The sequence below is a fragment of the Pleurodeles waltl genome, chromosome 8 (assembly GCF_031143425.1).
Source record: "Pleurodeles waltl isolate 20211129_DDA chromosome 8, aPleWal1.hap1.20221129, whole genome shotgun sequence".
Classification (NCBI taxonomy): Eukaryota; Metazoa; Chordata; class Amphibia; order Caudata; family Salamandridae; genus Pleurodeles; species Pleurodeles waltl.
The window spans coordinates 604,621,883-604,649,510 of NC_090447.1; the positions used below are offsets into that span (position 1 = coordinate 604,621,883).

Here is a 27,628-nt window from a genome sequence, read left to right on the forward strand (position 1 = left end):
GTTACCTTGGGTCACGAGTTATAGTTTCTTGAGATACCTATAACTGCTGAATTTCTATGGTTTTATGTGTGCAAGATCTAAACCTAACTATAAAATCCCTGTAACCATTGTTATTTTCTATGGAATTTCTAAGTTTTTTTAATTGTTTCCTAGCTATAACATCCCTGTAACCGTTGTTTTTTTCAGTGAATTTCTATGTTTTTTTAAACGTAAATTAATAGTTAATTACCATATGTTAATCCAGTTGCCGCGGCACGCAGCTTTCGGTTTGCCACAGTGTCTGTCCTGCGACCAAGCCTTGCAGTCAACCCTATGCATGCATCCAACTCCATGGTGTGCACGGCCTTTGGCCATGTGCGGCAATGGATTGGCCATAGGTCCTGGTTTGTGGCCACGCCCTGCGGCCAACCCACTGCTTGCAGAAAGGCCTGGCCTCAAACTAGCTTCTGTGGCCAACTCCCCAACCGCAGCCAACCACTAGTTCCCATCCTCAGACCACTTTTATCCCCGGGGCTAGGCAACATATTTAAGAGGGTTCATGCGGCCTTCCCCCCCCCCCAGGCTGCATTGGGGCCTGAGGACCCCATCCCCCTGGCCGGCACATTCTGTGGGGCAGGGAAGGCACATGTCCCCCCTCCCTGGGCTAATTTTAGCCTCATAGAGACCTCACCCCCAAGGCCTGGCGTATGCTTTTAGGAGAGGTGCCCCCCCACCCAGGCCAGTTTTGGCCCCAGGAAGCCCATCCCCGGGGGTCCAAACTAAATTTCAGTGACCCCATCTTCTGGGTCCTGCAGGCAGAGGCAATCTTTCACCTATTTCCTGGCCCACCTCACTTTGTGCAGGGAAAGAGATAAAAAGTACACTCCCATGGGGCAGGAGCATTTTTCATGCTCCTGTCTGCTGATAGCAGACTTGGTGTTTGCTCCCATTTGCCAGGAGTTGAAACTAACGCCCCACAGCTAGGGGGCCCCCCTCAGCACAGCACCTGCCCTGAGTGAGTCTGAAGGTGGGGTGGCCATCCATGTTATTTGCAGTGGGGCCCTGTCCAATTTCGTTACGCCAGTGATTGCCACAGTGGTTCCTGGTACTGAACAAAACTACTTTGTGTGCAAATATGCTCCTTGTGGAAGAGCAGAATTCGATCACTCACAGTAAAGCCAGCCGATAGATAGCAAGAGAAATAGAAGTTTAATAAGAACAAAATGTCTTTGTTAATGCCAGACCTAACTAGGGACCCAATTCTTAAAGAAAGTCACAAAAATGCACCCATGGTATATGTCTTTGAATTGTTGGCTTTCATGAATTCACAAGAGCTTACAGACGTAGACCAGGAAATCGTACTCCTAGAAACTATTTGTGAACTGTATTTTAGTACGAGCAAATATGCATGTGTAGATTTGCTCATGTGAAAATCTGTTAAGGGTTTACAAGTTCACTTTTGATCCAACCACTTTTTTCCCTAACCCTAGAAGAACTTCTGCTTCTGCCCTTCTCAGGAGTAAATTTCCAATCTTTCTCATTATGGGAAAAGATTAGATGAGAGCTGGTGAAAATCCTTAAAACATGCAAGTTAGTTGGTTTGCAGACTCAAAGGCTTTTCAGTCCTGGAACAATTGCTTATTACTTCTTCCATCCCAAGTGTGTAGATCTGCGGTCAGGTGGCAAAATAAGGAAATTGCTATAGTAGGGATTGAAATTGCAAGTATTCAAGCCCTACTATAGTAGTAGCCCTGGCATAATCAGAGAGGCTATTATCAGGGCTCTTACATAATGAGATTGCTGTCATAATTTGTCACCACACTACATGGCACCAACGGGACAAGTAGATTTTATTTTACCAGACAAGTAGATTTAAGAAACAACTTGTCCCATGGACAAGTAGATATTTTATTAAATTCCACACCCTTGCATATCTACCTAAAATTTTGAAACTCAATATCTCTGCTTCTACTGATCAGATTTCTGTTGTTCTGTTAGTTTATTTATTAAAATCTGTTTTGTGATTTTTATTGTGTTGGGTTTTTCACTTTATTACCATTTGCGTTCTGCATTAATACTTTACTCATTGCCTCTAAGTTAAGCCTGACTTCTTTGTGCCAAGTTATCAGAGGGGTGAGAACAGGTTAATTTGGTTACTTTTTTGGTTTGCCCTTACAAGAATTGTGGTTGTTGCCTGAGTGGGGCTTTCACCCCATCGACAAGTTACCCAATTCCTTCACCTAGGTTACGTCTGTCTTTATAGAACAATGAGGTAAAGTGATGGATCAGCAAGGGTGCAAAAATATGTTGATTTGTGCCCTGAGAACCTTTAACAGGGTTTTGACTAATAATAATGGTCTAGGATAAAGGCATGGTAAACCTGATTCATAAAGTTGCAAGTGAGAACTTTAGACTTGTTTGGTACAGGTGAGTTGGGGACTGGAGAGGGGTGTAGTGAGGTTAGAGAATTAGAGGGATCAGAAGTACTGTTTGGTGGAGGAGTCAAATATTGTGTAATTTGTGGATTCATGTGGCCCATAGACAAGTGTTAAGTTTGTGTTGGTGAAGATGGAGAGAGTGAAGAAACTGGGAGTAAGGTGATAAATGTATCATTGTGTAGGGTGAGACTGATCAAGGTACGTTATCTTGGGGGTAGGGAGCTGGCTGCAAGAAGTGTGGGTGTGGTGTGACAGCTAGTTGAGGGTTGCTGTTGAGTTACTTTTAAGGAGGGGGAGCTCTGTGGACAGAGAAAGCTGAATCTACTATGGGTCTTTCAGGGAGAATATGGAAGAGAATTTAGAATATAGGTATGGTATGCTGAGCATCATCATTTTCTCTGCTACATTACTTTCGGTTGAGTGCCACCACCATGTGTGGTTGGTCCGCCAGACATTGCAGTGCCGGTCTGACGAAGGAGATAGCCCAATGATGATGCTCAGCATCCTAGTGGATGTGTGAGGGCTCTCCTGCCAATACTGACCCCTTCTCTCTCCCTGCATACACACTTATTGGAACAGTGTACTATTTTTACTTATATGCGTAGGCCCTGGGAGACTGTACACTGGACCATAATTCTCCCAGTCCCTCATTTTTTTGAGCAGTTCCTAGGGTGGCAGGCCACCAGGAGTTGTCCCATGCGGAGCGGTTGGAGCCGAGGCTGAGGATCTCAGTCTTGTCCGAGTTTGAGGCGGCTCATCTCCATCCAGTTGGTGATGGCATGCAGTCCGTTGTGGAGATTGATCTTAGCAATGGCGAGGTCCTTGGTGAGAGAGAGGATCAGTTGGGTGTCGTCTGCATAGGAGACGATGTTGAGGCCGTGAGATCGGACGATGTTGGCGAGCGGCGCCATGTAGATGTTAAAAAGGGTTGGGCTGAGAGAGGATCCTTGGGGGACTCCGCAGATGGTCTTGGTGGCTTTCAACAAGAACTGAGGGAGGCGGACTCTGAGTTCTACCTGAGAGGAAGGATGTGATCCAGTCCAGGGCCTTGTGGTGGATCCCGGCTTCGTGGAGGTGTGCGCGGAGGGTGTGGTGACAGATGGTGTCAAAGGCTGCCGAGAGGTCAAGGAGGATGAGGGAAGCGGTTTCACCTTTGTCGAGCATGATCCTGATGTCATTGGTTGCGGCAATGAGAGAGGTCTCGGTGCTGTGGTTCTTGCAGAAGTTAAATTGGGAGATGTGTAGCGTGCTGTTGTCCTCCAGGAAGCGGGTCAGTTGGCTGTTCACTATCTTCTTGATGACCTTCGCTGGGAAGGGAAGGAGGTCTTCGGGGTGTGCCTTGGTTTTTTTTAGCAGGGCGTTGACTTCGGCGTGTTTCCAGCTTTCTGGGAAGGTGGCGGTCTTGAAGGAGCTGTTGAAGATAGCACGGAGTTTGGGGGGGCCGATGATTTGGCTGGCATAGTGAGGGCAGGGGTCAGAGGGTGATCCGGAGTGGATAGTGCTCATGGTCTTGGTGGTGTCCTCGTCGTTGGTTTGGGTCTAGGTGCTCAAGAGGTTGGTGTGGTTGGGTGCATTAGGGTTAGTGGTGGCCGCGGTGGTCGTGGGGATCGGGGAGGCGAAGCTGCCGTGGATGTCTGTGATCTTGTGGTGAAATAAGGTGGCGAGGGAGTCGCAGAGGTCTTGCTGGGGGGGGGTTTGATGGAGCAGGACTTTGGGTTGGCGAGTTTTTTGATGATGCTGAAGAGCTCTTTGCTGTTGTGCGCTTTGTTGTCGATTCGGTCTTTGTAGAAGGATCCTTTGGTAGTCCGGATGAGCTGGTTATGCTTGCGGATGGCTGTCTTGAGGGCAATGTGGTTGCTCTCTGTTTGTTTGTTGCGCCATATCTTCTCAATTTTCTGGCATTCCCGCTTGGAGGCCTGAAGGTCGGCGGTGAACCAGAGAGCTTTCATGTTGGTGCGGTTGTTGGATGGTTTCCTGAGTGGGGCGAGGGTGTTGGCGCAGTCATCTAACCACTGTTTGAGGTTGAGGGCGGCAGTGTTGGGGTCGCTGGTGCTGGGTGGCAGGGCACGGGCGAGGGTGGAGATCAGCTGGTCTTCCGAGATCTTGTTCCAGCTGCGTCACCTGAATCCAAACGTGCTCATTCTTATATAAGTAGTTAGTAAGCAACATGTTGCAGTACCACTATTAGGTCTACTTACTTGGTGAGATTAAGGGTACCTAGTAGAATCCTGCTTAGGTGCCCATCAGGTACTACTTGTTCATAGCATTGACCCACAGCCATGCCTGATGTGTCACTTTTCCAGAAAGGAGCCGTAGACAAAGCCTTATTAGGTATTCCACTTGGTACCTCGGAAGAGATGGCCTTTGCAGCCGTTCACCTGTCCAGCATGTTATTTCACTAGTTAGCATGCTAATTTCATAGAGTAGGAATAAAGGACTTTGGGTTGTGGATGTCCAGAGAGGGAAGAGAGGTGCACTTTCCTATGGCGATTAGGCAGGAGTGTTTCCTTACTTGTGTGATTATGCACAACAGGGGACCGAATGCCAGGGATGAAAAGTTTGTTTCCACACGTAAGGATTTTTTTCAACTGTCTGTTCCAAATGGACATACTACATAATGGTCTCTGCACACTTCCTCTCTGGGAAAGGTATGCGCCATTCAGTCACTGTGATAAGTAGTGCATGTGTACCTTGCTGTATGGAGAACTGCCTTTAGAGGAACCCAAGGAGCCCGGATGAAGGCAGGGACGTTATATATATATCCCTGCAGTGCATGGGGGGGGGGGGCAACCCTCCAGGGGAATCCAGGAGGGTAGAATTTAATAAAATATCTATTTGGCCATGGGACATGTTCCTTAATAAATCTACTACTTCTGTAAAAAAAAAAAAAAAAAAAAAAATACTTGTTCCTTTGGTGCCATGTAGTACGGCGACAGTGGCAGAAATCTCCTTAGATAGGAGTTCTGATAATTATCACTCTTGCTTTCAAGCTTCTGCAAATATTTGTGTCGAATCAGAGAGCCTTCTGGGAGCATTACATGTAGCCTCCTATTGTTAAGTTTGCAAACGTGAGTGCACAATTTTTTTTTTACTGGAACCACTGGCAGTAGTACTGCCCGACCTTACAACATACATTTAGAGCGCTCACCCTGATAATAAAGGCTTTGCATTAATGATTCATAAATACAAGCTTGAACAGCATAAACATATGGACACAAATATTACCTCAACTGCAGACAATTCCCTTCCCTGCTCTATAATGTAGTATTGTTAACTGGCAGCCAAAGGGTTTGTTCTGGAGGGGGTTCGGCCTACTTGTCCCAAGGGCAAAATAAACATCAAACCATACCCTGGCGGCCCATTTAAGCCCAAAGCCAATGCATAATGGTGAAATGTGAGAGAACCAAGCCCCCTCATCACATTCTGGACGGGCAGGCATTATTTTGTGTAACCCACACCTCTCTGTTTTAAAAAAAGTAGGTTGGTTAGGTATTGTTTGAAGATTTCGTGAAAATGGAAGACAAGAAACAATTCAGCAAGGGTTACATGTTCTGAAGCGCTCCTACATAATCTCAAGATATTATGCTTTTGCTGACAAACGTGAAGCATTACTAGTCCCTCTCCTCACGATGGATAAGCCTTAGGAGTTTGTTACTTCTTATAGACCCCTGTATATACTGAATGTAAACTGTAACATTTTAAGCAAAATACTGTTGAGCAGACTCCTCCCTCATGTTCAGAGTCTTAGTCATGAAAATCATTTATGCTTCATCCCTACATGGAGCATGTCAGGGTGGAGTCAGCCATCATGCCGTAAGCTGCTGCTTGTTGAAGCGCCGTGGCTGCCCCTAGAGCTCCCACCTTGTTACGGCAGCTGGACTCTTTGCTGGAGAAACAGGGAAGTTGGTCTCAGTCTTGGGGATACAGACCTGCTTTTGGTGCCAGTGGACCTTTTCCCGACTCCTTCCTGCTGTCCCACTGACGGAGCGCGCAGACAAGGCTGAGTGCTCAAGATGGCGGAAGAGCTGTAGGCACCAAACTGCCCTGATGAGCACACCGAGAGTGGAACGGGAACTCAGCCCCACCGTTTTGGTCCTCTTGTTCTGAGTCAACCACAGCGCTGGGATCTTCCCGCCCCCCTCCGGGGTATTGATGACTGGACATGACATCTCCTTTCTCTATGTGTGCTGCTGCTCCCCAGCCACCTCTTTCTGCTACTGTGGAGCCCACTGCCAGTTCCCCTCATATGGGCCCTGGAGCTGCACATGCGATTTCACCTCATCCTTTGAGGCCCTGCCTTGGCAGGGCATCCTGGGGCTAGACCACCTGGAGTGATGACCCTCAGAGATCAGTTTATGGCCCACGAATGCACTGGGAACCATCGAGTGCTGCTTCCCATGAGGGTGAGTGGCCTAGCTGGCTCCCCTGACTGCTATTACACCTTACCTATAGGTTAGAGGGGCCTGTGGTCTTGAGTTCAACCCTTACTGTCTACAACTGCTGGACCTACTACCTTTGCTCACTGGATCCTGCATGGGGGACATGCCTCTTTGGGGTCTGCAGTTGCCCTTTTGCACTTCGCCCATGGCCCTCAACCCCAGGGGCCTCCTGCTGTAGTACCATAGTTGCTGCCATCATCATTCTGGGGCCATGTTGCCTTGCTCTGCTTCTGTGGCGACTCTGTTAGACCTGTCAGCCTTAGGGTGGTCTCCACCAAACGTTTTGCCTCACATTTGTGCTGTATCTTTATGTTTGCCTTAGGACTCTCTGCACTTTACCACTGGTGACCAGTGCTAAAGTGCATGTGCTTCACCCCTAAACATAGTAACACTGGTGTATCCACAATTTGCATATTTAATTTACTTGTAAGCCCCTTGTAAAGTGGTATGCCATATACCCAGGGCCTGTAAATTAACTGATTGTGCCACCCACTTAAGTAGCCCTTTAAACACATCCCAGGCCTGCCACTGCAGAGCCTGTGTGTGGCATTTAAAACCACTTGCCAAGCCTTAACTCCCCTTTTTTTTACATAGGTCACTCTTAAGGTAGGCCCTAGGTTGCCCACGGTGTAGGGTGCCATGTAAGTTAAAGGTTGGACATGTACACTTAGAAGACCTGGTAGTGAAAAACTCGTAAAGTCATTTTTCACTACTGTGAGACCTTCTCCTCTCATAGGCCAGCATTGGGAATTCCATAATACACTTTTAAGTTGTAATTCCTGATCAGAAAGGAGTAGCTACATCAACAACACACATTTTTATATCATGTTTCATATCATTGGAATGGTACTGATAAATCCTCTTTACTGGTAAAGTCGGATTTAGCATTAGTATTTTAGAAATGTCAATTTTAGAAAGTGGGCATTTCTCTGCTCTTATTGCTCTGTGAGCCTTGCAGCCTATCTCCAATACAGGCCTCGGGTGAGTGACAGCTACACGTTGTGCATTCCCTGTAGACAGCGCCAAGACAGTAAGGTAAGGGTGCCTAGGCATGTAACTGCATTCTGATGGCTCTTCCTGGGCAGGAAGTGTAGAGGGGAGATGACACACGTGAATAGGAAGTGCCTGCCCCCACACAAAGAGGTGATTACCCCCCTACTGGTTGTTTGGAGCTGGGGTTAGAAGGAAAGGACCTCTGTGTACTTCAAAGACCCTTCATTTAAGTCACCCCCACTTCAAAGGCACATTTGCATATAAAAACTGGGTCTCTGTCACCACCAAATCAGTTAACTGTTGGACCTGGAATGAACTCTGCTAGGAGTAAGGATTGCTGTGCTGCAAGGAGAGCCACGCTGCTGGACTTCTTTCCAAGAAGGACTGCTCTTTGCTTTGATGAGCCACCCTGCTGATCTTTGCCCTGCTGAGGAAGGACTGGACCCTCTCATCTGACCCAGAGTTACTCCAGGGGCTTGCTGGCTTGCCCCCTTTTCTCCTGTAGTCTCAGGGACATCAAAGACCGCCTGCAACTTTGTTCCTGTGCTGGACTGTACCATCTGTGAGTCCTACCCTTGCCTGAGGTGCCAATCCAGTCCTGGGCCTTAGAAAAGGGTTTTGCAGCTGCTTCTCCACAAGAATCGACACATGCACGCCGTTGTGCCACTTGGAACCTATACATTGCCCTTCGACTCTAATGCAGGGCTGATTCGACTGTGACACAGGACCCAACTGCGAGGTTCAGCAATGACGCAGCACTGATTCAAGGACATCACTGCATGGCTTGATGATGACATATTGCATACATCTCAACGGAGTTCAATGCCTACGCGGGACCCAACTGTGAGGCTCAACGCATCAACTTGACTGCATGGATCGGAACAGACTCATCGCCTTCGCTTCGATCCTCAATGTCAATGCTTGCTCCATCCAAGGTACTTGTTCAGTGTGCTCTGCTTGAGTCCTGTAGCTCGCCTGCTTCTCGTCACAGTCGATCTGAACGTTCAGATCCATCCTAGTCTAGCACGACCTCCGGTAACCGTTTAGAGCTATTGACTTCCATGCACTATTTTTGGTTTGTTTTTTCAAAATTGATATCTTGACTTCTGCTTATTAGTTTTCTAAACTTGTGTGGAATGTTTGTTGTGGTGTTTTCATTGTGTTGCTGTGTGTGTTTTGTACAGATACTTTATACATTGCCTCTTTGTATAAGCCTGACTGCTTTGTGCCAAACTACCCGGGGTGAGCACAGGTTATCTCTAAGTGTGTATCTAGCTTACCCTGACTAGAAGTGGTGGTTCACATTCACCTAGTACAGTTACTGCTGCAGCCTGCCCTTCATGGTTTGCTTTCTCCGTTTGTGTCACATGTCCTCTGATTCTCCTTACTACCTTAGGACACACAAATAAGGGCACACACATAAGGTGAGGAAATGCTCCTGGAAGCTTAGCACTCTTTTTGGAGCTGCTGATGGGATAATTTGAGGTGTATGTTACATTCTCTCTTCCTGTCTCACTGACCGCCATTCATTACTCATGCCATTTATTTCTTTGTGAAGCTGTTGGTCCAGACTGCTGGATGTTAAATAGCCAAACTTACTCTGTTGGGAGCCCCTGGGTCCCAGAAACAATATAATCTCATTGAGTGACTCCCCCACCCGCCCCCAAACTTACTGTTCTGGTGTGATTGGTGTATGACAACTGAGACTTTGTGTTCATTGTGTTTGGATGGAGTGCTGTTGTGCGACTCTCCTTGGGGTAATTTGTTGGTGAGTTTACTTATTGTTTGTTCCTCTTTAAGGGCTATCCCCTTCCAGTGTTGCTGAGGAGTTTGCTATTGTTGTGTTGCTATTGTGAGGCTGAGCGGGGCAGGCGAGGATGAGGGGCCCACCAGACCTCATATGTTGTACCACTTCCGAGGGACGGCTTAATCTTAATTCCTAAAGTGCTCAGCTGGAATGTCTGATGCCTCAATTTCCTTTCTAAACGTTACTGAGTATAAATGTACCTTCAGAGACAGGCGATACAGATGGCATTTCTTCAAGAGACCTATCTTTCACAGGCCAAAAGCCATGCATTACATAGAAGCTGAAGGGGGTAAGCAGGTCTGTTCCACCATCTAGGCACCCTTTGCTAGAGGGATTTCAGTATGGGTGCTTATAGGAGTCCCCTTCCTTCTACAAGTGGAGCTTATAGACCTGGGGGGGCATTTTATAATGCTGGGGGACAACATTACCTTTCTCAATCTATAAGGCCTGAACACTGACAAACCCTCATGTGTATCTTCAGTAGCCCCTCATGTTGCCAGGGTCGTTCAATACCCACTCCTGGTGGAGGGTGACTTCAATTGCAATGCTGATGTCCCTCGCAATAGATATCACCATCTGCTTCCCACATCCCCAGTACATATCACCGCCCGACTCGCAGGGAGCAGAGATCACAGAAGACGAAGTGGTGGCAGGTAGGACTTTCTCCTGGAGGAAGACCTCTGGTACGGACAGACTACCAGTGGAATTTTACTCTGTGTACATTGATACCCTGGCTCCTAAATTGTTTAAATTATTTAACACAGCAAGGGACACCGGCTCTCTCCTACCAACTTTACGTGAAGCATTACTAGTCCCTCTCCTCACGATGGATAAGCCTTAGGAGTTTGTTACTTCTTATAGACCCCTGTATATACTGAATGTAAACTGTAACATTTTAAGCAAAATACTGTTGAGCAGACTCCTCCCTCATGGTCAGAGTCTTAGTCATGAAAATCATTTATGCTTCATCCCTACATGGAGCACCGCCAACAATATATGCCAGCTAGTGCAGGTCCTGTACTCGGCACCGAGTACCTACCCAAAAGCTTAGGCCATAGCAGTCGATATCGAAAAAGCTTTCGACTCTGTGCTTGGACTAACTTTATGTGACAATGGCAAGCATGGTTCTGGGTAGCAGATTTCGTCGCTGGACATATCCGTTATACACGGATCTGGTGGTCCGAATGAAGACCCATATTACCATCTCTGCATCACAAGCAGTTAGGAAAGGTACACACCAAGGCTGATCTCATTCACCTATACTTTTCGTTAGTGCAGTGGAGCCCCTCGCACTCATGCTTCGTACCAGTCGCTATTATCAGGGGTTGCAGATATAATGGGCGCCCCTTTTTATATCCCTTTACACGTACGACCTAATCCTTTATACTCTTGCTGAGTGCATCTATGTTGAGGGAGCCGTAGCCGCGTTTGTAGAGTTGGGTGCCAATCTGGCCTTTGGGTCAAGTCTAATGCTTACCCATTATACATACCACAGACACGGCCTCCTCCGCTTGCAATAGGGATGACCCTCCAATGGGAACCTATTACATTTGGATACCTTGGAGATTGAGTTTACCCCACAGAGGTGGAGCTGAGCAAGGGCATTGTCAGGGCGACAATTCTGGCATTACATCTCTCCGTCCAGTTCTGGCTCACCCTCCGCTTATTAGTCAAGAGTAGGTTCACCCTGTTGAAGATGATATTTCTCCCTTGGTTTCTCTATTTCACATCCCTCACAGTTGAGCTCCATAAATCCGTTTTCAACAAAATTGGGTCTGCTCATGCGACTTATTTGGGGTGTGGGGCCCCCTGGGTAAACTGCACCTTTATTCAGGTGAGAGGGGTTTGGCAGCCCCTGATCTGTAGCTCTACTCTCTAGCAGCACAATTGAAATGGGCAGTGCTATGGCATAATGCACTCTGGAGTGGAGGAGCCTGATGACTGTGATTAGCTTCCACCTGGACCTCCCTGACTGTTTTCCTAGCCCTGCCCCCACAATCCTGGGCAGACCAGGGTTCCCTACTGTCTACCCTTCGCCTGGGCCCGAGCTCTCCAGCATACAAAGACAAAACTTCCTTACACCAAAGACCTTCCATCAGCACTGTTACTTCATCTCCTGCGGGCTGGTCAGCCTGAATGGGAGCTTCTACGACTGAATGGATTCAGGAAATGGTATTCGAATGGCCAACTACGGGACTTCCAGGACTTAATTGATGAGTTTGACATTCCCCTTATCAGTTTATCTTATACGACGAGTAGCCCAAGTACTCTTCTTTGCGGGGTACTTGGGCTACGGACTTGGGTCGGGAGTTGACGGACGGGAACTGGACCAGTGTATTGTGTTACACTCCCCAGTCTTCCCGTAACGCCAACTTTAAAGTGGTTCAATATTATTACTTGCATAGATTGTACATGACTCTTAGTAGCCTTAATAGGATGTTTCTTGGGATCCAAGCGGCATGTCCCAGGTGCCAACTAGATGGTGCAGACTTTATTCATATGATATGGGCATGCCTGACTCTCCCCCCATTCTGGGAGTTGGTGACAGTTGTCAATGCTGCTACATGCCGTACCCTCAAGAGCACACTGGTTGTGTGCATGCTGGGATTGTTATCAGACCCCGCATCAGGTTTATCACATCTAAGTTTGTGGACCTGGCCTTTGTGCTCTCTCTTCAACACATTGCTATGGCTTGGAGATCTCCACCTGGCTCTCTCTCCTGGGATGGAGAAGGGAGCTGTGTAGATGGACGGAATGTGAAAGTGCTCCTATGACGATGGAAGTACAAAAGGTTCGACAAAGCCCCGAACATATGCAGGCATTGGACCTCTTGCTTCTGGTTAACCCACTGGTTGCTGCAAAGGGCCATCTACTTCCCACTCCAGATGAGACCCTTTCTGATGACAATGGAGTCATTTCTTCCTGGTTATGGTTTGCTTTCCCACATATGCTGTAACCACACATAACTGCATGCCCATGGCCCTCCCACACATATTGTCTCTGCCCCTTCAACTGCATGCCCCTACCTTACAGCCCCTTCAACTAAAGATCCCACATGCACCCCATTGACATAGTTCATATTTGGCCAGTAAACTCTGACTCCTTTTTCCGAAAGAGGTTTTAGGGGGTCTACCCCCAGGCAGGTTGGGAGAGTGGTGCAGCCCATGAGCTGACATTTTTTCATTGGGCTACGTTTGTAGCGAACGATAGCCCAACATATATAGAGCAGTTCGTTGGGCTCTCCTCCACCATCTTGTTCACCGATGACCTAGTGGCTTTTAGGCAGTAAGGTAACTAGCGTCCACCCCTCTTCCCCCTTTTTAATTTTGAATTCCCCAGGTTGCCATTTTTTGCAGCATTATTTGTAGGTTCCATTGTTGATTCCGGTGCACAGGGTTTTGAGTTGTAACATTGTCGCTTGATACAGGTGCTTGCGGGGCTCTCTAAAGTTTTGCAGAACTTGACAGAAGTTTGGTTGGTGTTTCCAGTTGGTGAACAGGTCCAAAGGAAGGGTAGGTAGTTAGTTCAAGGTTCATTTTAGGACGATTGCTTGCTTATGGGTTCCTCATACATGCAGTCATAGGCTGTAGGGGAAATATAAAGTTTGAAATGCACTACAGTTAAATTAGATATCCATGGAGTGGGTTTGGGGACGGGGGGGCTGTAGGGTTTGGGTGCGGTAAACATTGATTAGTTACATTTGATGTTTAGCAAGGTTTAGTTTTGTAAGTCAGTTTGCCAGGAAAAACTTTGTAATGTGCACCTGTTTCAATAAAGCAGCCTTTTTCACACACGGTCTGTGATATGTGCTGCACCCCTCTCTCCGAATCCTACAGCTTAGCATGCTGCCTCTCCCTCTAAAGCACTTGCACTTTGGTTCGCGACAGGGGGTATGAAACGCTATAAAATGGTGTTTTAATACAGTACTATTGCTTTATATACACGGTTTCGCTATTGCATTATTTTAAGTTAATTGACCATAGAAGATTAAAAGGCGGAGATGGTTGTAAACCAGTTTTGAACCGTGTTTTGCAGATTGCACACCAGTGCTTAATTAGTGGTTGTTGTTTCCGGTGCGGATCACCGGTACTTATTTTTCTGCCTCAAGCATTTACTGCGAGCAAAAGACATACCGAGGAAGAGAAAAACGAAAAGGCATCACAAAGGGGGAAAGCGGAAGGCTGCACGGGTGAGCTGAAGGGGTAGGGAGTGGCTTTAAATGGATTAAAGAGGTCCGGGATGGCTTCAGGATTACGCTGCCTCAGTATTCCGTGCTAGCACATTTAATTGCAGCAGACGGATGTTTAAGAGGAGGGCTTTGGTCACCGCACGTTTTTATTTACAAATTAAGCACATTTGCACACACTTTTCTTCCGCAATGACTTACTCACCGATCTACTACACCGGCCGTAGGACTCTGATTTATGATCGAGATTGGCTCCTAATACACTCGCGCCCATTTTATACATATATATAGATTTATTTTGGGGGGGATTTCAAACATTTCTTCTTAATCTCTGGTTGTAGCATGAGATATGTATGGAAAACCCAAGCCGGCTGATTTGTTTGCCTTAATGGGTGATTCCAAGATGTTCCCCCTTTCATGATTAGCGATTTGCTGGGCTGTGATGTGCGCTGTATACTAGTAGCTTTTATATAGCGCTTTCCACAGCTAATTAGGGGTTTAGGCACTTTGCCGATGGGTGGTACAGGACTTCGTGCGATACTTACAAAGAATGTGCCATTAAGAGCATCAGTGTTGCTTATTGGCTAAATATGGGAAGCGGTTGGCTTATTTATGCATTTCTCTGGAGACTTTGTAAGATTCGACATACCGTGATTGTTCTTTTTTTATTAACTGGCGTGTCCGAAGAGTCCCTTGCTGCAACTGTTACCTAGAAGTGGGCTGGGTTGTGGAGGCAGGAAGGGGTTAATGCTGGTCGATGCATTATTCTGTGAAGACGGGGGCTGGGGCACGGTGGCCGCATCACAGAGGCAGTGGTTGCTGCGCTACTGGTGCAACCTGTGTTATTTACTTGCAGAGGGCCCAGCTGTGACCTCATGTGGTCTGCAGGGGACTAGGGAAAGGCGTCCTCAGGGCTGGGTGGGGAGGCGTCACTGGTGCACTTGTCCTCGGTTTCGTGTTCATTTATGGGGAGGAGGTGAGCTGCTGCTCTTGGTATTCATTCCACTCCTCGGCTGCGAGAATTATTACGCTGCTTCAGTTCGCGTTTAAATGACGCTATCTTTGTCTCTCTCGCAACATCCCACACCCAGGACCGCCTAGAAGCCATGATGCGGCGTGCCCAGGAGCGGAGCCAGCAGCTGGAGCAGAAGAAGCGATGGTCCTGGGGCGGCACCCTGGCTGCCGGTGCAGGAGGCAGAGACGGTGAGTGTGCACCGGGCGGGCTCCGCCCTGCGTTGCAGCCCAGGGACGGGGGAGAGGCGAGGCTGGCTGCCTCAGCAGGCTGCGGGTTCGCTGCTTCCCATCTCAAGGTTATAGCACAGGGCTGTGGCAGCCTCACAGTTTCTTCTGGGACAGAGCGCTTTCTAATCATGCTTTTTTATCATACGTTCGAAAATTGATTTATTATTTGGCCAGGGTCGACTTAATGTTTGAAAATAATAATTTGTGTTTCTTGTTTGTGAATACTACCTTTCGAATACCATTCAATTGATGCCACCGTGCCTGAGAAAGTGTAAACGAACCATCCCTTTGATTTAATTGAATAGTGCCTGTTTGAATAATGCATGGTAGCATAATACATATGTTTTATTAATGTTTAATTAGATGATAATTATATTAGGTCTGTGGCCTTGCAAAAATCGTATAGACTTCCCCAAATTGTTGACTCTGCTTTTTAATGTTTATATTCCAAATATGTTCATAAAGTTCAGTTAGTTTAAAAAAAATTGTGTTAAGTAGGGACGCGGAGAGTTTTAATTTGTAGGACTTGGAATAAAAATATAATATGCACTTTTTTAATACTTCATACCTCATTTTATTTTCATTTGCTGCTTTTTTGTTTGGTTACACTGTATACCATTTCTATCACCGCTTACCTCGTTGTTTATTCTGGTTTCCATCCGCACGCTTATTATGCGAAGCGCTGTAGCCACAGGCCGTCAGTTTCTGCAATTAGGGGGTCAGACCGTGACTTGCGTTTTTTTTGTCCGGCTCTTACTGTGGTGCCGGCTAGGGCCCCGCCACTATGGCTGATTGATGCTTGAAGGCTGCCCGGAGTTGGCCTATTGGGGCTGTTGGGTATGACACTATAGAGGCACTTGGTGCCTAGGGACGAGTGGGCTCCAAGAGGTAAAAGAAGCGATACATTGAAAAAGGAGGAGGGAGGGGGGTGGGCGCAGGATGTGCTCTCGGAGCTCATCGATCCATGGTGGCGTGGGGGTGGAGTGGGAGGGCCTATGAGTGGTAGGAATGGAAGCACAAAATGTGTACGTTTTCTGCGCGGACAGGTGGTATAAAAAGCTGCCTCAACTCCCCGAGTCCTGTGGTTTCCACAGATCCTGCAGGCCCAGCTTCGTGCTGAGAGACGTTCCCAAGCATTACCCTATCTATTAAACACCAGTGGTTTTTAAATGGGACATGTGCGTCCGTCCGCGTCGTTACGCCTGTCATCCATCTCATCTATATGCTGCTGCCGCCTGAGCGCTTAAGTATCACTAGGAGTATTATGACAGTGTTTTTTATTTTTGTGGCGTGGGAGGGTGAAAGTACACTTTCGATGTCACGTCATGTTTGGCGCGGGGGTGAGTTGAGTGCTCCTGCTGTAACGCTATGCCTCTTTTTGCTCTGATTTCTGCTATGTAGGTGAATCTGAAAATACCCCGCCCCCTCCTTTACCGGCCAACACCCTTCCTCCAGACCCCGTGACCTCTACGGCGGCCGCCGAGTCCTGCAATGGTATTCCGATTCCTACCACCACAGTCTCTTTGTGTCTCTGTGTTCCTAATTAATTCATTCTGTGGTCGTGCCCATCCACCACCAGTGTCTTCTAACCACACCTTGAGTATTTCATTCTCCGTAGTGTTCCACAGCATTCTTGTGAATTGTGTGAACTGATGGTCTTTTTTGTGTTTCTCTCATCACGCCTTCTTTCCGTTATTCCATAGTGTGACATACGTTGAGCATGCCTTGTAGCACAGAAAAGAACATCTCATAGCTCCCTTACCCATGTCAACTGAATGGCTAGACAATTTAATTGTTGGCCCCTGGCATAATAGTGTGTATGTTTTATCGTGTGACACTACATCACTTCATGCCAGTGATCCGAAAAAACGTTATTGGTAGTTTATTTTTTATTTCTGTAGGTGCTGTTTTTTCTTATAAGTATTACAGGAAAAAGTGCTAATTTGCGATGCAAAGGTGTCGGGGTACGTTTTATTTCAATATTTCAAACTGTCATCTAAAATCTTATTTTAATCGTGACTGACTACAGCACCGTACCCCCGGTGTCAGAAGAAAAGGCCTGTTTTTTTTGTGCGGGGATGACGTCAGAATACGCTCTGCGATGCGCAGTTGCATATCCTCGTTACACACTGGCTTGGTGCACTAGGACACATACAGGGCGTGGCACCGTTGGCCACTGGAGTACAGGCAGAATCACTATTGGGTATTGCAACTGTTGTACGTCTTCTTTCTTATGTCCGGGCCATGCTGTGATGACATGCTTGGTAGGATCCAAGAACTGTCATGTCATCAGAGTAAGTTGTTTCCTTGGGTTTTGTATTGGCTGGTGGATCGGAATAGTAAAAGGGTTTAGGAAAGATCAGCTCGGGTGCAGAGATTATGGATGACACCTCTTTTTTAGGTTACCAATCTGAAGCAACACTGTGGGAAGGCAAACATAAATGCACACTCATTCCTCTTAAAGCAACAGTGTTACGAAAAATCGTATCAAAACTTCCTACAGTAAGTCAAAACAAAACTGGTGGTTTGTCTGGATTCATTTTCAGATTTGGTTTGCTTCAGCGACAGAGAAAACCCATGCAATACATTTTTTAATCAGGCTGTTAAAATAAACTCCTCCAATGTATGCATGTTCATTAAATTATTTGGATGCATAACTTCGGCCCATTTCACTGAAGTCAGACTAAATGAGCCCCACTCTGATATCTAAATTACGTATGTCAGTCACTAGAGAACGTCTAAGTAAAGTAAATGTGCATCCCACAAGGCCAGGAATTTAACATTTGCTTATTTGTGATGATTGAACTGTTCTCCTAGTTCATTCGAAATGAAGTGGAGCCTGGAAGGAACTTGTGGGGAATACATTTGGGCATCTGAAGGTTAATTGTTTTTTTTGGTTTTTTTTAATGCTGCTGTGTTGTACTTTCTGTGACAGGTATGTTGTGCTGCTTAATAAAATAAGCCATTCCTTTAAAGTCTAGAGGGTTGGTTCTAACACCTGGTGGAAGCGAAGAGTATTCCAGATTCTTAAACCTGTGGTTAATTATTTGGAGGTGGTTGTTACCACTATATTGCTACAGCATTTTGTGCTTTCTCTAGTCCGGTGATGCATTTGTTAGATTGCACATGGGGCAGGATGTAGCTGTAGCTAATCTCTGCTGCTTTGAATTTCATCCTGAGGATGGAAGTCTTAATATTTTCCGATTTTTTCTATTTTATTTTGGTAGTGGATTATTAGAGTGACTTAGTTTGTTTGTCATTTTGGGCGTGAATTGCATGGCAGTTCATTGCAGTTCGGCTGGTTTGAGAATTATGTGTCTTCTAGTATCACAGGAGGAGGCTAGGATATATTTAGCAGTCCTGTGTTTAGACCGTACTATAAGTAATATTTTTTTTTTTTTGCTCTTGGTATCTGTCCAGTGCTTGGTGGTTATGATCTAGTCACAGTGTTTGACTGTTTTGATGTGCTCGTTGAGTCTGTCAGTCAGATAAATTCCCTGACATTGAAAAAGATTTGTGTTAAGGTATAGACTTGGAAGCATGTATCTGAAGTCTGTAGAGGGTCATACAGTAGTTTCATGGAGATGGTGAATCTATTGAAAGAGTACAGTGCCCTCTGCTACTCAGGTGGTGATTTTGAGAGAGTTGAATTTGCTCATGGTCTTTTTCGGGGTATTGGCTGGGTATGAAGACTAGGTTAGGTTGATGTGTTGGCAGCCAATCCGATATCAGCATGAGGACAAATGGATCCGTGGAGGTACCTCGTCCCTAGATATCAATATTTTTTTACCTTTAATATCTCCAAAACTACTGAATGGATTTACACCAAATCACAGAAAGCACTCCTTCTGGGCCAAGAGCTAGCTTTCTGCCAAATTTGCTGTAATTCCATCCAGTAGTTCGGGCTGTAGTCATGATTAAAAATGTAAAAAATCCCATTGACATGGGATGGGGAAAAAGTGTTTGGGAACCCCCCCTTTTTCTTGGCCCCCCACTTGACTGATCACCCTGAAACTTTCAGCACAGCAGTTGAACTGATTAAAGTATGAGTTTTGAAAATTTCATGAAGATTCGTCAAGCGGCGCCAAAGTTATTGGCAAAACAAAAAATGCTCTGTCTATAGAACAAATGGTCCGAACTATAACTACCTACTGGCGACCACCACTGGGTAGTTATAGATAGGACCATGTTTCCATAGAAAAAGCATGTTTTGACTTGTCTATATCTTTGGCACCGTTAGACAAATTTTCATTATTATTATATATTTTTTAAAGTGCCCCAGTGAATCTTGTTACACACAGAAAGTTTTGGGGTGATCCGTCAAGCGGGGGCTGAGAAAAAGGGGGGAAGTAAAAAAAAGTTGCGTTTCCTTTGTTAATTCTCATAGGACTTTTGAACAAGGCTACAACCCAAACCACTCAACAGAATTTCATCAAATTTGGCAGAAAGCTAGCTTTTGGTATGAAGATTACGCTTTCGCTTATTTGGTGGAAATGTGTCTGGTAGTTTAGGTGGTATTAAAGGGAAAACAAATGTGCATATCTGAGGTTGCAATGTTTTTGGGACAATCACAACTTAGTCGCGAGTTCATGAGACAATAGGGATGCTGTGATTGGCTGGCAGCAACTAGACTAGAAAGTTGCAGCCGTGATCTTAGGGAACTGGTTACGCTCCCAGGGGCTGACATTTGACATGGAAAGTGGCATAAGGGGTTAGGGTGGAGTTACCCTGACCCCAGCTGTGTTTTATATAGGAGACTACGGTGGTCCAATTATGACCTTAAAATAATTTTTTTCACAGCTTGTGATATTCGCAAATACGTCGCCTCGCTCAGCACGGCCCCTACCCTTGTAATGTCACGACGCCTTCACGAATATCAACAAAAAAAACAAAATATTCATTCGAACGCTAGTTCATTCACTTATAGTGGCACTCAGAAACGAAATCACCCCTTTAAAGATCTACTCACATCCTGACCACCCATCTGCAGACCCTCATACACCCATTCACAGAGCCAGTCACACCCTCATGCATCCATTCGCAGGACCAGACACACCCTCATGCACTTATTCATAGATCCATTCACAAATCCAGTCATACTCTCACACATCCATTCCTAGACAGTGTCACACACCCAATCTCTGACACAGTCACACTGTCATGCACTCATTCTCAGAGCCAGTGACACTCTCATGCACCCAACCAGAGACCTAGTCATACCCATTCACATATTCACCGTCCTACTGATGCATTCATTCACAGATCTAGTCATACCATCATGCATTCATTCACATATCTACTCAGTCCCTTAGGCACCAATTTATGCTCTACTCAGCATCTTGTGCACCCTTTCAGAGACCCAGTAACACCCTCATGCACCCATTCGCAGCCTCAGACACAACCTCATGCACCCATTCATTGATCCACTCACACCCTGATGCACTATTTTTAGACCTAGGCTGAACCCAATCCACCTGTACACAGACCAACTGTGCAGTCATTCACAGACCCAGTAACACACTCACACACACATTTGTAGGGCCTCTCACACACTCGCACCTATTTTTAGACCACTGAAAGATGGATTAAAAATTGTATTAATGGAGTTAGACACATACTCATAGATATGTTTGTGGACTTCTTATAAAAGTATGTTGGTGTCTGTTATTGGAAATTGCATATATATATATATATATATATATATATATATATATATATATATATATATATATATATATATATATATATATACACACGTTTTGAACGGGTCCGTTGTGTATTGAAAGCCTGCTCTAGTTTTGCATTGTCACAACTATCGCGACATCATCACAAATAGGTTGAAACAAATTTTAAAAAATGTATTAAAAAAATTAAGAATAATTTTGGGTAATAGGGTGGCCCTAAGAAGAGTCTTTGTATTAATTTTTAGTATGAGATAGTTACATGTAAGACTGGATGCGGAGTTTCAGGTTTGAAAGAAAAACTCTGTTGCCTTCGTTTGTAAAGTGCACACCATCACTTCTATATATAGCAGTCATGTAAAGGCATAGGTTGTTGTATATACATCCCATGTTATGGTCCAAGAGAAATGCAGAAACGGTTTTATTAACCAGTTTTCAGGCTTTGTCAATTTGTGGGCAGAATTGGGTAGACCAGTTCCATTTCTGTCTTTGGCATATGTTGGAGTATACCAAGACAGTATGTGGGGAAAAGTCTCATAAATTGTGCAAAGGTATCTTTCATTGGGGTTTCCAGTGCTAACCCAATCAGTGTGCCCAGGTCACTACAGTGCACAGTCATGAGGTCAGGGGGTTGATAGTCTCTAATGCTTCTAACCAAAGGCAGCAGTTGATAGCACTTTAACCCTCTCTGGCCAATCTAATTAATGTCCACACTAGACAAACCCATGTCCCTGTCAATTGCACTCTTTCTATCAGCCTCCTTAGCCCAAAACATACAGCTGTGCCCAACAATCCACAACCTAGCCATTCTGAGGTGAAGCTGTAGAAGCAGACAGGAGAAGGCTAGACCCGAATAATGCACGTTAAAAGAAAATGTATAAATTCACTGAAAAAACAAAAGTTACAGGGACGTCCTATTTAGGTAATAGAATTTAAAAAACATAGAAATTCACAGAAAAAACAAAGGTTACAGGGATGTTATAGTTGGGAAATAGAATTGAAACACCTTAGAAATTCACTGAAAAAAAACAAAGGTTACAGGGACGTTATAGTTAGGTTCTGACTTTGCTAGTACAAAACCATAGAAATTCAGCAGTTATAGTTACCTAAGCTACCTATACCTCATATCCCTGTAATGCATGGCTTATGACCTCACATATTACATCACTCATGACATTGTCAGTGACATCACTGATGACATCTCAAATGACATCACACCCCCGTAGAAGGTCATACACATGGAGTCATACACAAAAGCACACATACCTATTCACACACCCACAAAACTTCTAACACACATTTATTCATTCACTGACATACATTGAGGCATTCATTCAAACACATATATCACACTCACTCATCTATTGAGACTTCTATACAACCACTCACATACTGTACTTGCAGACCTATACAACCACTCACACACTTCTACACCTATACAATCTCTGATTCACCTATTTACACATCCACATAGCTACTTATACACCCACTCAGTCGCTTATGCTGGCATTCACATACCCTGTTACTCACCAATCGAGCTACTCACAAATCCAATCAATATCCCATACAGTCACTAATAAAAACTCTCACTTATGCATACAGGCACTCATACATGCAACACACGCGCCAATACACTAACTGACTCACCTATAGAGTCACTCACATCCACTTACTTCTACAGACAACTACAGGCGCACTAATAAACCAAATGCATCAACTTATAAACTATTACAGGTACTTACACATCCAGTTACTCTGCCATACAGGACATGACTCACTCACTCACCATGGTGCAAGTCACATACCCACTCACTCAGTGATACTGCTACTCACACATCCACTCATTATCCTATACAGTCACTCACACAGCCACTCATCGACTCATTCATCCATCACTCACTGAGTCACCAACTCACACACTGATAGTCACTTACACACCCAGTTATTCACACTTAGAAGCATTCACACACCCACTCACTCAAATGTAGAACTACTCAAACACGCACACAGCCAAGGCAACCATTCAAAAACCCACCCACTCACTGATACACCTACTTACACATCCACTTACTCTCCCATACAGGAACTGACTGAACCACTCACTATCCCATTGTTTCTCAGATACCCACTTACACATCTGTACCACCACTAACACTTATTGGATGATATCATCAGTGATGTCACTGAGCACGTCATCAGTGATGTAATATGTGAGGTCATAAGCAATGCATTACAAGAGAATAAGGTATAGTCAATTTAGGTAACTATAACTGCTGAATTTCAATGGTTTTGTACGAGTAAATTCTGAACCTAACTATAACATCCCTGTAACCTTTGGTTTTTCCATTCTATCTATATATATATATATATATACACACACACACACACACACACACACGCACACGCACACGCACACGCACACGCACACACACACACACACACACACACACCCCCCCCCCCCCCCCCCCCCAAACTAGCCTGCTTTACAAAAACTGTTTTTGTATTTTGGAAATTAAAGACTGAAATGACAAAAACACTGAACAGTCTTAGACTTCTCATGATTTAGGCTCCAATTTGAGCTCATTTTCATTTATCTAAGGAAGCATGGATTCCCCACAGTAGATTATGAGGGTCCCCTACAAAGTCCAAACAGCCAGTACACTTGCTAGTCTGCTTCTCATCCACCTAGAATTAGCACCAGACCTCAGATATATTTCTGGAGATCTGTTACCCAGAACTCTCTTACTTTCCAGCCCTCCAATGGATCTGATTCCCAGTTTGGACTAAGAAGGTCTAAGTGGAAAGATTCAGCCTCTGGATTTAATTTTTCAGTAATAAATCACTGCAGCAAAGTAGTTTTACTCTCACTTAAAACAGAGCGTGTAGCACAATTGTAAAGAAACACACCTATGATTTATCAGATCTGGCAAATTTTAGGCCTTATGCAAATTTGTCTATTGTAGAAAAAATGTTGCCTTTTTTCTATCTAAACAGATGCCTGAATCAGGCTGTTTCAGTTTAAAACCAAAACCTATTTGATTGACATTTGATACAGTCTTCTGCATATGGTTGTTAGATCCAGTGCAGCCATTTCTATGGCACTCAATTTTTCTACAGCCTTTAGAACCTTGGCCCACAGTGCAAGTTTAAATCTTTTTATGAAGCAAGGAAACAAGAAATGCAACTCCAACACTAGAAGAATTATGCCATCGCATATACAAATAAAACCCAATGAGTCCGAAACAGTGGACAACAACCAACTTTTATTTTATCATTAATCCTACTCATAATTTTGGGAAGGAGTAATAACACAACGACTTCTTTGTTTTGTGTAAAAGGCCGCTTTATTGGAACAGGTGCACCTAACAATGAACCAGCCTTGGCCTTTGCATCACAAAACTAAAGCCTCACTAGACATGGAAAAACCTATCCAACCTTCTTTTCCCAGCCCCTACCCCACCCTCCCCCTCCCCCTCCCTACTCTCATCCTGCCTTCCCTTTTACCCCTCTTGTCTACATAATTTTTCCCGTCCTACCTGCTTCTTTTGAACCTGCCCGCTAATGTGAAGTTCCCTGCCTGTCCATCTCCAACTAATGCTCCTTCCCCCCATAACACCTGAATTTCTCTGCCATCTCCGTCCTCTACACAAGCTTTTATTACCAGCCCTGCAGCTCTCACCACCACCAGAAAAAGACCCTGACTTCTTCTGCCCCCCCCCCCGGCCTCCTTCAACAACGCTTTCAGTTGTTCCTTCAACTGTAACAGATAGAGCTCCATCCCCATAAATGAAAGATGCACGCTGTCATCCCTAAAAAAAAATTCTGCATCTTCAAAGCGCAAATCCGTGTGCTCCAAAAATGTTAAACCCCTTTCACTGCAAAAACACCTCATTTCTTTGTTCAGCTTGTGCCTCGCCCTCTCTACAGCCCCCGGCTTCCAGCCCCCCCCTCCAAACCCGACGCAGGACAAAAACCGTAAGAACCAAATGGCATCTCTTCCACTGAGTCGCCAGGACCTGTAAATCCCTCTTCATGGCTTTCATGAGGTTAAGCCCAGTTGTAGCCACTAAATCATTCTCCCCCAAATGGATACACAGCAAATCCCGGCACTGCCCCCTCCCTGCTGCACTTTGCAGGCGAGGCAAAAGTCAACCCCAGCGCATCCCCCCCCTTTTCCAAACCAGTGGACCTGATAACTAAATTCTCCCCAGTAACAGTTCTCCGGGCCTGGCGCTGGGCCCATTTTACAAAGGAGTGTCCGGCCAACCAAATGGAAAGGTACACCGCCTCCGGACCCAGCACCACACCTGAAAAAGAAAAAAAAAAAATGAATACACATATAGTGAATCAATACCCCAAATATCTTTCTTTGCCCAAAACTCCCGCCCTCTCACGTACCGTTTAAAGCAATCTGACCTCAACCTCCACAATGCCATCAGCTCCTCCCGGCCCCACCCTTTGCTTCCCGCTTCCGTCGCGACCCGATCCGAAAGGAATGAGTACCAAACTGTGCCGCATCCACTCCCAAGTACGCCAACCCCCTACGCAGGACTGCTAACAACTGCGAAGCTGTCACTCCCCTCCTATCAGCGTGCCGAAAGACCGCACCTGCACCAATCCCTGTCTCCTTCCGCAACTGTCCCTCCAAGATCCCTGGGCAAATGGATCTATCAGGGTAGCGACGAAGAAAAACCAAAGCACCAACACCCTTTTGGTCCATCTTGGAACTCCTGATTAGCAGCACCACTCCTTTGGCGATAGAGCGCACCTCATGCCACTGGATGCCCGAACGCCCTGCCGAACCCAACAGTTCGGAAACCCGCAGCGCCCCAAAAAACAGCCAAGACATTAAAGTCTGAAAAAGTAACGCTTCACCTGCATCAAAGCAAATCACTCCCAATACCGCTAACAGCCTTTTCAATACACTGAAAGACAACAGTCTCCTAATGCGCCCCCTTTGTCCCATTTTTTTCGCCCCCCCCTTCTAGGATCCTGTGACCCAACTCCCCCGCAGATGGTGGGTAACCCCAAAGAAGCTTACCCATAAATCCCAATGCCGCTAACTTTCCTGCTATTGTAACCTGGACTGACGTTTCTCGATCAAAACCATAATGAAGTGTATCACATCTTCTACCATGTCCTCCTGTCTTACTCGTCTCCACGCCTCGGATCCTACAAACTCCTCCCAAGCCATTGCATACGCCCGCCTGGTGGATGGCGCTAAAGAATTCAATACCAGCCGTAGCATCCTCTTGTATCTATTCTCCATAGCTCCCCCGGCATGGTTGTCCTGCGCAGGTCCGCGCCCATGACTAATCCATGGAATCAATCCCATTGAGAACGAGAGAAAGCATCAGCGATATCATTGTTGACCCCCGGCAAATGCCTCGCTCTAAAAAATATATAATTCTTTAAGCATTGCAGCACAAACACCCGAAGAAGCTGTAAAACCTGGCCATCCCGAGCCGATTGCCAATTCACCAAGTGCACCACTGCCATGTTATCTACCTGAAAGAGTACCCGTGTATGCTGGAGTTCCTTACCCCACAGGCACACCGCTACCACCAGTGGAAAAAGCTCCAAAAACGCTATACTGCGTCCCCCATTCTTCCAGTCAATCAGCCATTCCTCCGCACACCATCGCCCCTCTCAATATATACCAAACCCCGTCGCCCCCGCAGCATCCGAAAAGATCTGTACATCCCACTCGCAATCCTGCCAGGCCTTCAAAGGAATTCCATTGAAAGTGTCCAAAAATGTGCCCCACATCCGCAAGTCCTCGCGCACACCTACTTTCAAACGCACATGATGATGGGGAAGCGACTGCCCTGCCAGTGCCAAACCCAATCTCCTACAAAAAGTTCTCCCTGCTCTCACCACTCGACAGGCAAAATTCAAGTGCCCCAACAGTACCTGAATATCACGCACAGTGACCTTACGTCTCCGCAACATGTCGTAAATTCTTTGCAGCATGTCGAGCTTCTTGTCCGCCGGCAATCGGGCTGTACCCATTACTGTATCCAGCTCAATACCCAAAAAGGACAGCGCCGTACATGGCCCCACTGTCTTGTCGGGAGCCAAGGGCACACCAAGGTCTCCCATGATCTCCACAAACTGTCCCAGCACCGCCGCACAACGCGGGCTGCCCACCGAAGCCGCGAAGAAAGTCATCCAAATAATGCGTCACCTGCTTGTGGCCTGTTAGCCGCAAGAATATCCATTGCAAGGCAGTACTAAAGCACTCAAACAATGCACAAGGACTGGAGCAACCCATTGGGAGCGCCTTGTCTACATACCAGGACCATTGAAACTGGATCCCCAGCAGCTCAAAATCCTCTGGATGCACCAGCAGCAGCCAAAAAGCTGACTTGAAGTCAGTCTTGGCCATCATTGCTCCTTGCCGCAACTGCTCCACCATTTCGATGGCTACATCAACTGACGCGTATGACACTTTGGCTACGTCATCTGGAATTAAGTCATTGACCGACGATCCCTCTGGCCACGACAGGTGATGTATCAACCTGAATTGCCCGCTCTCCTTCTTGGGCACGACACCAATGGGAGACACTATGAGGTTCTGCATCGGACATTCAGAAAAAGGGCCAGCCATGTGACCTTCCCGCACCTCCTTCTCCAACTTCTGACGCACCACCTCCTCTTTACTGTACACCGACTGAAGATTCTCCACCCACTGCCGTGCCCGTGGGCCCTCATATCCCAAACAAAAACCGCATCGGAAACCCCGTATGAGCAAGTCCACGTCTGTCTGTTTGTCATAGACCTCTAACCAAAACGCTAATCTGTCCACAATCAACTGGAGTACGAGCTTTTTCCTGCAACGCATTGTCTAGATCTCTGGCCAT

General features: G+C 46.0%; 1 protein-coding gene across 10 annotated transcripts in view; it reads left to right on the top strand.

The window, feature by feature from the left end:
* Nucleotides 1-27,628, top strand: part of MAP7D2 (MAP7 domain containing 2) — a 361,083-nt gene that overhangs the window by 223,339 nt on the left and 110,116 nt on the right. For 6 of the 10 annotated variants that reach the window (XM_069204676.1, XM_069204677.1, XM_069204679.1 and 3 more), the window contains exons 4-5: nucleotides 14,934-15,045; nucleotides 16,486-16,578. In XM_069204676.1, the coding sequence (XP_069060777.1) occupies nucleotides 14,934-15,045; nucleotides 16,486-16,578 (205 nt within the window). Of the gene's footprint in view, nucleotides 1-14,564; nucleotides 14,819-14,933; nucleotides 15,046-16,485; nucleotides 16,579-27,628 lie in introns of those variants that run through there. The other 4 variants (XM_069204678.1, XM_069204682.1, XM_069204684.1 and 1 more) reach the window with 2 other exon arrangements.